Raw genomic sequence first — 11,711 nt, forward strand, 5'->3', positions numbered from 1 at the left:
AGCCATACAACAAACAAGAGGAGAGGGAAGAGCAGGAGGATTCTGGCAGTTTTGGAGGCTTTGAAGCAGGGGAAGACATACATCAACCCTTAACAGATGGTTTTCTATCCCCAGAACCCTTGGGAGTAGTACGTGGCTGGGAGGAGGCAGTTCCAAATAATGTAATCCTCAGTGACCCAGAGGAGTGCGGTGCATGGGAACCTTCATTCTTCAAAGCCTGTGAAAGAACCAGAGAATATGTGACATCAAGGAGAAGGATCACTTTTGGTTGGCAACCCTCCTTGACCAAGGTTACAAGGTGAAAGTTTCGGAACTGATCCCATCCCCACAGAGAGAGCAGAAGGTGAAATCTCTTGAGGACATCTTAAAGAGTTTATGTAATGCCTTTCCAGACTCTGGTAGATTACAGTCTTGTGGAAAACATAGTTTTGAGGCTTCTGTTGGTCAAGAGAGGAGAGGTGGAGAAGGAGGCCACCTCAGTGATGCTTTTCAAAATTGTTTTAGCCCTCGTGCCCAGGGCTGTCAGCTTCTACATCCCATTGGCAGTGTCTGCATCATATGGTGAGAGATTATCTAGGGATGAAAACAGACATGGAGAGCTTTCCAGTTGATGATCCACAGGGTTACTGGGTCATGAGAATAGACCACTGGCCAGAACTTGCCCAGTATGTAATTGAGCTGCTGGGCTGCCTGGCATCCAGTGTGCTTTCTGAACAGGCGTTCAGTGCTACCAGGGGTTTTGTGACAGAAAAAAGAGCACGTCTGCCCACAGACTCTGTGGACCGGCTGACATTTATCAAAATGAATCAGTCCTGGATTAGCAGCACCCGTTACTTCTCTTCAAAGTCTGTTAAAGAGACTCCAGAACTTATCCAAAAAATCTCTAATCTTGTTCCAAGTGTACTAAATTGTGGCCTCATCATACAGACTGGCTACCCAAGCCATTGTTTATAAAACAACGCTTGCAGGGAAAAAAAAAAATTTGGGGCTTTATAAATGTTATTATTGCTGCAGCATTTTCTATACATGGTACAGATGGGCCCCTTTAAGGCAGACTGAGGGGACCCCCCAAGGCACTATATTTAGATATATTTTTTATTTTATTGTTATTTCTCATTTTTATGGTTTCACTTTAAGGATCAGTAAATCACTGCTCATTTAAAAATTATGTTTTTTACAAACTTTGTGTTCATTGACACATGTCCCCCAGGGCAGTACCCAGACCCCATACCCTTTTGTATGACCAATTATTTGCATATAAGCCATCAAAATGGGCACTTTTGTTTTTTCCAGTTCGGGTCCTGTAGATTTCAATGGGGTTTGTTATTAGGTTCAGAACTTTTGCGATGTTTGAAAGTTCTGCTGCGAACTGAACCGGGGGTTGTTCGGCCCATGTCCAACCTTTAATATCACTTTAATAGTAGGATCACTAGGCATTATTTTAATGAAAGCTGCAGAATTACAAATGTGGAAAACGACTTTTGAGATTACAGCAACATTAAACCTTATCACCTGATTACACCAAATCAAGAAACTTAAAGCAGAACTAAACTTTCTCAATCAATATTAACTATTTTTAATCTTCCTTATTCTACTAGACCTAGCAAATAGATAGGAAGATATATTATATTTACTTGTTTAAAACTTTTTTTACATTTCTTCAGTTTTTCATAAATCCAAGGGGTTTTTGTTTTCTTTCATCTGGAGGAGGGGAAGAAGGACTTTCTAAGCTAAGCACACCCTCTTGCCTTCATGCCTGAGCTAAGGGCAGATGGATTCCATTAAATAAATGTTACATGACTAATCTGCCCTTATTCAAGATGTCTAGAAATAAAAATAATAAAATAATACATGTATTGTAAATCCAATGAAAACAAATGATGAGTAATTTTTGCAGCCTATAGTTTGCAGTAATTTTTTTCTGTGACTTTCTACTGATAAAACATGATTTCATGTTAGCTGCATGCTGATTTGATTTTTGGTGAAAGAAAGGAAAGAATGCTTTCTATTTACTTTTACTATTATAGTTATTGTATTTAATGTAGAGATGTGTAGAGTAGCCACTAAAGACAGCGGACAATTTGCTACCACAGTGACTATTAAGCTGAATTAAATTGCTCATTCCTGTTTATTTAATTTCCTCTATACTTCTATGGATAATTGAAGTGAATCTTTACTCTTGCTTTTTTTTTTTTTTTTGCGTGAAAGTTCTTAACTCCTTTTATAAATTAAAGTGTGTGCCTAACTGCTGAGCAACTATTGGGATAAGATATTGGCCTCAAAGTGAGTACATTTTTTTCAGTAAGTCAGCTTTTTTTTTTTTTTACTTGCAATGAGAAGCAACATTATTGTGTAGCACTGCAAAGTTGAAATCAGAGCTTGCATATGTACTGAGCAAATAAGGCTGCACCATAAATCTATATATAATTACAAATACAGTTTTTATTTTAAGATTTACACACAATTATAAAAAATATTTACACATATTTCTTGTATACTTATGCTATATAAAAATGTAAAGGTTTATATATTGTATTCAAATTTAATCCTAATTCTTTAGTGCAATGCGTGCATTCAAAAACCGTGTACAGAAAATTATATCTTGTATTCTAGTCTTTGCCACCCCAGGAAAACTGAAGAATATGATTAACATTTTAACATTGCTCACTGAGTTTGGTATGTAAAGTGATAAACTTGAGTGAATCATCCCATATGCACATTTCTCAGTAGAGTCTAGTCCACCTTGTACACCCTTCTTTGGAATATATAGGAGAACATTATATTTAAAAAAATGCATATTAATGTACTTTTTAAGCAACCTGGTTAAACATTTTAAATATACATTTTCCCTGAGTGCTAATTTTATTTATAAAGACAAAATCTAAAATATTTTTTCAATTTAAGAACTAAGACTAAACGCATAACTAAAGAGGGTTGCATGCCTTATAATGAGACCCATTACACAATGGTATTGAAGGGATTATGGTAAGAAATAGAGTTTGGCACGGAGGTTCTTTAGAGGACCCAGTGGTCATTGTCATTAAATGTGTATTCATTATGACTGCAAAGGATTCATCTATCAGATTCTGTGAAGGCTTGGTTGATGAAGCGGACAGCTGGATTACAGTGGCATCTAGAGTGTTGTTACATACAGCTTGTGCCCAAGCAAGATATACTCCCTTTTTATCAGTATATTTATCAGTTTTTATATTGCATAATAAAAGTGCAGAAATATTCCCTGTTCTCAAGTTAAAATATAATTGCTTTGCTTTAACAGCAGATTTCTCTAAAAGTACCTGCTTAAAGTAAAAGCTTTCCCCTGAATAAAATGGCCAGAATTTAAGGTTTAAGTATTAGTGAGCTGATTTTGATTATAATTTCACTGTGCAGTCAAATGATCCTGTCTGTAAATAATAAAAAAGAGAACTTTTAACATTTATAGTAAACATTTGATTAGAAGATCATATCAACATTCATATCTGTGTGTGTAAAGTACAGAAAATTACAAAAATTTAAAGAGGAAGTAAACTCCCCTTGTGTGTTTGTACCTACTGTATAGGTAAACCTATAATAAGGCTTACCTATAGGTACTGTATATATCTCCTAAACTTGCACCGTTTAGGAAATATTTACTGTATTCTGCGTCATTTACATCATCGGCACATGCTCTCTGAAGGAACAGCCGCCTGCACCATTTCTTCAGGGTCTGTTCAGAAAATGGAACCGTGTCTCTAGTAGTAGTCCTACTACTGCTGTGGCTCTGAGGAAGAGGGTCCTCCCTCGTAACGTGTAAGCCATTTTCAATGTCATCTGGTCCCCCCTAACACCCGGTCCAGGTTGCAGGTGTCTAGAGACATGGTTCCATTTGCTGGAGTACTGACAAGCCTTTTTATAACGTTTGTTTGTGAGTATTACTTTTGCTGTTACATTTCTTAATAAATGTTATCTTTGGTAATGCACAAGGTTGGTGCACCCTCCTTTTCTTTCTATATGTTTATGAACTTCCCTGGTGAATGCCTGCAACAGTGGACATCATTGTGCCAATCCTAAAGATAGCAATAGCTGGTAATGTAAGAGCTACTGAGGCATCAGGCTTTTTTTTTATCCTTGGCAAGGTATTCATGAAGATCATACAAGCAAAGCAGCAGAAACATAGTGAACACACCAGACTAAAAGAGCAGACAGGATTTAGGCCATATCTAGGCTGCAGTGATCAAATATTCACCCTCTGTCAACTGGCAGAGGAAAGGATCAGGTGTGGAAAGTGAACCATCATCACCTTCAATGACTTTTAATCCACATTCAATTGTTTTCTCTGGCCTACCCTGTGGAGGGCACTAGAAAAATAACACATACTGCTGAAATCATCACACTTCTCCAAGCATCATACAGTGGCTTAACTGGATCCCAAATGAACTAAGGAATTTCCTATCCAAACTGGCGTCTACCATGAATATGTCACTTCACCCCTGCTTTTCAATAACATGATCAACACCATTATGAGGAAAGCATTTGAGGACAAATGTGGGGTCCAGTATGACTTGATCAACTTCCTTATTGAATATGTTTGCAGATGAGAGTGCTATATTTAATGACATAGATGCAGAAGGCCACCAACATCCTTTACCATACTGCTCAATTGTACAGCCTATGAATCAATGTGAATAAGACCAAAGTAATGACTATGGGTGGATTATAGGCCAGTTTTCACCTTAATGGAAAGTTGAATAGGTTCAAGAATTCAAATACCTGGGGTCGATGGTGCAATAGAAAAAGGTGGCATCCACATGAAAGTCTGCAGTGGGATTGGCCAGATAATAGTACCATTTTCCTTGATCAAATGGTGCTTCTGGAAGAAGCCTAACATCTCCACCAAGACCAACATTCACCTCTTCCAAACACTGATCCCGCCAATTATCCTGTACAGATCAGAAACCTAGATTCTGCTAAAACCTGACATTGATAAGATCAAGGTCTTCTAAATGTGATGCCTCAAACAGATTTTGGGTGTGTTTCTTCATGACAATTCAAGCAAGACTGTCAACTTGCAGTAGACAAATAATTCCAAAAAAGCAGACCACTATAGTTTGGCCATGTTTTCATAATGAACACCAATTGGCTGCCATATAAACTCCTGGGTGGGAGCAACCTATCTTCTGGATCAGGGGGTTCCAAACTTTGACCCTCCAGTTGTTCAGGAACTACAATTCCCATCAAGCCTAGTCATGTCTGTGAAGGTCAGAGTTTTACAATGCCCCATGGGGCATGTACTTCCACAACAGCTGGAGGGCCATAGTTTGGCGATCCCTGCTCTGGAGCGTTCCATAAGCAACAAAGAAAACATGACTCAAGTAAATCAAAGAAGACATAACACAATCAAAGTAGACGTAAGAAGTAACCAGCGAAGAAACATGATGTGGCCAGAAATATCGCCAACTATCCAACCAAGTGTAGCATATTGTGAACAATTGCCACCCAATCACCAGCTAAGGATTAATGTTCTCAGCACAACCCTTCCCTGTTAATGCCTAAAACACAGTTAAAAAGTAAAAGATTGTTGTCCATAAAATATTATGGTGTACTGCCCATATAAATGTCCAGGATGTTGGATCTAAACATGTTGCCTGGTATAGTATATAAAAGTATATAAAACTTGTGACTGTATTCCAAGAGGGATGCTATGTCCAAACAAGAGCTGGGAGACCCACGCTGCAACAGAAGAGGGAAAGGGGAGAGAAGCGCCAAGCGGACTGTTGGTGTAATACAGTTTTAATGATCTATGAGTAAAATACATAAAATGCTTCACTCACAAAGGTATCAACAGAACAAGTGTGAGAAGGCTCTGTGCAGAGATGTCTTGCCCATGGTGGAGCTGTCAGTCCATGCTGCTGCGGCAGCACCAGTGTCAGTTGGATGTCGGAAAATGCTTTGGAGGTGAATAGGGGAATAGCCAATCAGGATGCGTTTCGGAGGCAAGCCACGCCTCCTTCCAAAGCCAATAGAACTATTCCAAGAAGCCCTTCCAAATTCTTTGTAGTTCAGTTCAGTCACTTCTGTCATTTAGGAAGCCATTGCAGACAGCTCATACAGGTCAATGACCTCACTCCTACCAGTACACAATTTGACCAAATGTCTGCATCCAAACTACTAATTTGAAGATCAGGGTGATTGTGACATCATCTGCTACTCATATCCACCATGCCAATCAGAGAACACCTTGTATTCATTAAAAAAAGTTGCTCCAATAGGGGCAAGGTTTTAACCTCTTTCCTACTATATCCAAAAATAAAAATAATTCAACTTAAAATATACTTAATTAAACAAGTGCTGACTGTAATCAAACTACATAGTTCCTATGATAAATTTGTGAAGCATATGCAGAGTATCCAAAGAATTAAAATATTTTCCAACATAATGCATTCTCCAGGTAAAAGTAAACTTCAGCTATGCTCAGTTTGTCAAGAAATATTTACAAGGGCAGTAAAGAATCACAGGAATATTAATGTCTCTAGAATTTTTTATGGTTTCAAGAAGGGTGAACATGGTATTTGTTTAGCTAAAGCTTCTCTAACAGAAAATATTGATGAGTGTTGATTTCCTTTTGCAAGTATTTTACCACAACTGGGTTTAAGCAGTAATTATTTAAAGTTTTTGTAAACCCAAATAAATAAAATTACATATCTGTTTGCCCATGAAACTTTGGCAAACTTTGAAAAATAAAGGAAACCTGTGGTGAAAGAAAATTGGAGACTGTTATTGCTGATCGGTCTATTTATAGGTTGCCTAGCTGTCATGCTGATCCACTTGATTAAACACTTTGAGCCATTAACCCAGAACAAGTATGCAAATAAGAACCTTAAACCTTTCCCTGATTTTTTTCATCTTTATACCTTTTCAAGATTGCCAACTTAAAAAGTATTGATGCCTGCATAACAACCAATAAACTAACATTTTCAAAAAGGGGTTAGCAATGGCAGCCTCTATATTTCTTTCTGTACAATTTTACTTAAGAATATATACTGTATCAGCTGATTTTTCTCTGAAGATGGTGGTAAAAAGCAGTGATACCACAACTTGTAAGTCTGGGCACAAAATGGTCGCCAAGAATTCATTTAACTTGGAGGTCTTAGAACAAGTAACACGCTAGACTAAATAATTAAACCTGTATTAAAATGTATTCTACAGGAAAGCATATTTAAAGCTGAACTCCAGTCCAACCTTCAGGTTTTCACAGTTGTACAGGCTCCTCCCCGTAAGGAAATCCCTTCTCTGATTTTTTTTTTTGAGCAGTGTGAGCCTCTCACAGTGTTCTTTACAAGCTGCAAAAAGCAAGACAGAGCCTGTCTCATTCCCTGGCTAGGGGGTATTCAGCAACATCTTCCCCTTTCCTATCCAGCCTTATCGTCCCTGGCCAGCCCCTTTTAATTTTCGTGTTTTCAACTATTTCAATCATAGAGTCTAAGATGTAAATGCAGACTTTAACTAAGGATGTCTGCACGACTAACTTCCACCCATAGAGCCATTTTTTTATATTTGAACAACTAATCCTAGGAGTCAGTCCTCTTCTTGCATCATTGCTGAAGGCTGTTAAGATGAGTATTGGGGCAGGGTGTTGTGATGTTTTCAGGAAGTTGTGTACAGTACAGCCATCTCCTTCCAACAGCCATAATCTGCCTACATTCGATAGGGAAGAAAATAATGCTCCTCTTCTGTGCTCTGATCCAGTTATCATCAACTGTAAAATTTTGCCCCTATTGCACATTGTAGATCTATAGGCCATTCTACAGTTGGAGGAATTTCCACAAAAATCTACAGGCATGTGGCATCCAGAGTATGGAAGCGGGCAAAGATGCACATTTATTATTTATTATTATTTAATTTAAGATACAGAACCTACATTGGGGTGCAGACGTTAGTGCATTTTGCTCACCTCAACTGAATCAAGTCCATTCCTTTAGTATGTTCAATGTAATAAATGTGGCTTTGCCTCAGATGTTATTGCTGAGTTCATCTCAACATTTAAACCTTTTATTGTATCATTTTGTAGTAAACCATTGCATTACTATATTTAGTGCTCAAGGTATTTAGGAGACTATGTTGTCTTAATTTAGGGATGTAGACTTTTACAATACTATTTGTAGGTAGAAGTAAGAGGCCACTGTTTTCATTTTGCATTTCCTGTCTAGCTTTATTATTTCTAGCTCTGATGATAGCACATTTTTTATAAGTTTTTAAAAAAATGTTCTAAAATGTAATAAGAAAATGTATATTCATATTTATTGATATATGATTTTGTTGCATAAGATAATATTTTTTTTTCTTTTTTTCTTTTTTTGCAGGGTCGATGCATGAACTTTTCCAGAGTGCCATCTAATTAAATGAATAAGCAATTATTTTTTTAGTCAAGAGAACACCTAAAATGCCTGCAACATTACATAGAATATTGTGTCAAAACCTCACAATGTTTTCTGCGATAATGGATTGGCACCAGCAGCTTTTGCTTCCACCCACTGCATTTCCTCAGCATAATCATACAGACGTTATAGGAAAAGATACAAAGATGCACTAACATTTAGCCACAAGCCACCCAAACTATAATGGCCAATGGACATTGTAACCACAACATCTCATTGTGTGGAAAAGCAAAGCTGTTGGGACACAAAGTCAGTATTTCAATTTAAATAGGTACTTTAGGCCAAAAGCAGAGGAAATTATTCCCACCAGGCCAAACAAGTGCAAGGGTTCATTGGCTGATAGCAAAGTCATGGAACAAAATCTTTTCCAATGCTCCAAAATGCCTTACGGGTACTTTCTGACTAAAAATCTTGCCACTGTAACACTGAGAAGTGCACACACATGACAAAATGTAGACAGAATGCCTTGAGGTAGTAGTAAGCAGAAAAGATTTTGCCTTTTCAGTTCTGAAGACACCTTTCTTTCATTATGCACCAGACACAGGAGGGAAATTAATAGAGCGTTATCTTGGAGGAAGACAGCCTTTAACCAAAGATCTTGAGCTGAGTTTGAGGGACTGATGCATCAAGACCTTGACACTGTGGCTGCTGGTTCACATTCCCCTTCACTGTCTGCAAAGTTCAGTAGCGCATGAAGTGTTATTAGCTGCATATATCCCTTGTAGATATAATTTTTAATGCATACTATATTGGATTTCTTTCCATAAACATTAAAATAATATATAGACAAATACTAATATTGCAGAAGATTCCCTAACCTCCTGAAATCTCCAAAGGCTCTTCAGCATCACAATTCAGCAACTCTCTTTGCATGAGAATTTCAAACTTTAATTAATATAATTAAAGGCAACAGCAAGCAGCAGCCTGTGAAGATTTTGCTCATCTTTTTTATGCCTTTTGACATTGAATGACCTACCACTGTATGCGCATTACTCATAGAGATTGTGCATTGGCCAGGATTCAGCAGTGAAAAGGCATCCTTCCCTCAATTGATAATTTAAACCTACACAGGCGTGCCTCCCATCACAAACAAAATGTATGTATTCTAATTTTTTTTTTAAAGGAAAAACAGCGTTGTGTCACGTTGACGATCCTAAATTATGTTAGCGTGAGCGGAAACACTGTGGGGGAGGAAGAAGGCAGCAGCTGAAGAAAAAGGCTCAAATGATCTAGTCACTTTCAATACTGTACTTCAGATGCAAAATGGATATTCGAGTCGAAACCTGACAAAGCGCGCCAGCTTTGATGTGAACTGGTATAGACAATGACCAGTGGCTGGGTCAGTGGGATGTCTCTCTGCGAGCAGGGAGGCTTATCAAATGACACTAAAAATAAGTTCAACAACCATCACATTTGAGGGGAAAAGGCGAACATTTCACATTTGGTGGGCATGCATGTGCGCAAGATGGGAAGAGCTATGCAAGGCGTCCTGGGCTAATTATCCGCCCTGTGCTCTTCATCAAAATTGTAAAGGACATAAATAATTCTGTTGGTCAATGTCCAAGAAGCCGGCACTGTCCATGATGGAGAAGAGCTAAAATATTTCTTTGCTTGCGGCCCTTACCCCCTTTGTGTATCGAAACTACTCTGAGTGCAAGGCAGTGAGGAAAGAAATTCATTATATGTATGTATTGTCAAGATATTTTACACATTGCAGGTCCACATATACATGCATGAATACGATACAGACATGACAATTAAGCCTTTGGATAACCTCAGGGTGCTGGAATGTTTTGGATGTTTTGGTGCTCCATATATTATTTCACATGCTTTCAATTAAAAAAGTAAAAGGTTGTTTGCTAGTATATGTATTTATATTGTGCAAAATTCTATATAAAATGGCTGTAAATTAATTTACAACATTTATCAGGAAAGTTTACACCTTGCACAAAACATTTTTCCACTCCATTTTTTTCTAATATGCTTGCACCACACTCCAGTAAAACACCATCTTATTTCTGTTACATGGATTTTCATTTACCGTGGTAAAAACACAATTTTTTATCACAAATGTATTTTCAGGCAAACTAGTACAATATACACCTACCATACCCATATCTACAGTCATTATTTCTTATGTCTCTGAGTGTTGTTTTTGTAATCTTTTAGATTTAAATTTTAAACATATTTTAATGTTATTTATGTGCTTTTTAAAGAGATGATTATTTTTTATGCTGTGTTCAGTAAGTAGAAAAAATTATAGCAAATTACCAAAGAAACCAAATATTTGTTTACAATTTCCAAACTTTATTTTTGATTTTTTTTTTTTTTTTACAAAAAAAAAGTTTGGTATGTCTTTCAAATGTCTTCAGGTTAAAATTTTCTTACAATTTTTAGGTTGCATTTGGTACTTAAGATTGTCATTTGTATGTGTTCATAAATAATGGCATAATGCTTTTAAACCATAAGAATGTAATTTGCATCTGAATTTTCTAGCAGATATATTTAATACTTTACAATGCCAAAATTTACAGACTGCTTAATGAATTGTAGCCATAATTTTTGCCTGCCATATACAGTATTATTGCCGATATATTTGTTTATTTTCTTTTAATAAATTCTTACTCTTTATTATACATTGATATATTTGTCTAATTTTATAGTAACAAAGATATTATTTTAACAAAGCATATTAAGTGTGCTTTTAGAGTGATTGAGCATGTATGAATTGATAAAGTATAACCTGAAAACTTTGTTTATTGTTTGATATTATATTGTTTTACATTGTGTAATTATGCTTATATGAAGATAATTTCAACTCTTATAGCAAGCATACACAGTAAAAAATATTAAGTGTTCTGTTTTAATAAGCATGCTTGGATGCATTTAATAATGACTAGATTTAATAGCATAAATAGCTATGTCTCTACTGGTATAATATTCTTATCAGAAACTGGTGGAAAGAATATTACTAAAATGAAAATACAAAATTACTTTCCTTTAAAAAATAATGATTAAAAACAAAAAATGATGATCAGTTTAGGAGAATAATTATGTTGATGTATTATTAGTAATAGTAGTATTACTGTTATTGGTAACACCAAACTTTGAATCTCTGATGATATAGCAATATTCACTGGGTCCTATTTTATAAAGGATCCAAGATCAAGGAACAGCAACATAGGAATGTAAAGAAGTTCATAAATTAGTCACCAATTTTCTATTGTTTTTAGAGGATAGAACAAAAAATTCTCATTTGTGCATTCACTTCTAAAATGTTGTTTCACATGACCTTAA

General features: G+C 36.4%; 1 protein-coding gene across 2 annotated transcripts in view; it reads left to right on the forward strand.

The window, feature by feature from the left end:
- ANTXR2 (ANTXR cell adhesion molecule 2) overlaps nucleotides 1-11,050 on the forward strand; it is a 328,021-nt gene extending 316,971 nt beyond the window's left edge. For both annotated transcript variants that reach the window (XM_073597974.1, XM_073597968.1), the window contains exon 18: nucleotides 8,340-11,050. In XM_073597974.1, coding sequence (XP_073454075.1) covers nucleotides 8,340-8,378 — 39 coding nt within the window. In that variant the 3' untranslated portion in view covers nucleotides 8,379-11,050. The remainder of the gene's footprint in view (nucleotides 1-8,339) is intronic.
- The last annotated feature ends 661 nt before the right edge of the window (nucleotides 11,051-11,711 follow it).

This window comes from Aquarana catesbeiana, linkage group LG01 (genome assembly GCF_042186555.1).
Source record: "Aquarana catesbeiana isolate 2022-GZ linkage group LG01, ASM4218655v1, whole genome shotgun sequence".
In the NCBI taxonomy this organism is placed as follows: Eukaryota; Metazoa; Chordata; class Amphibia; order Anura; family Ranidae; genus Aquarana; species Aquarana catesbeiana.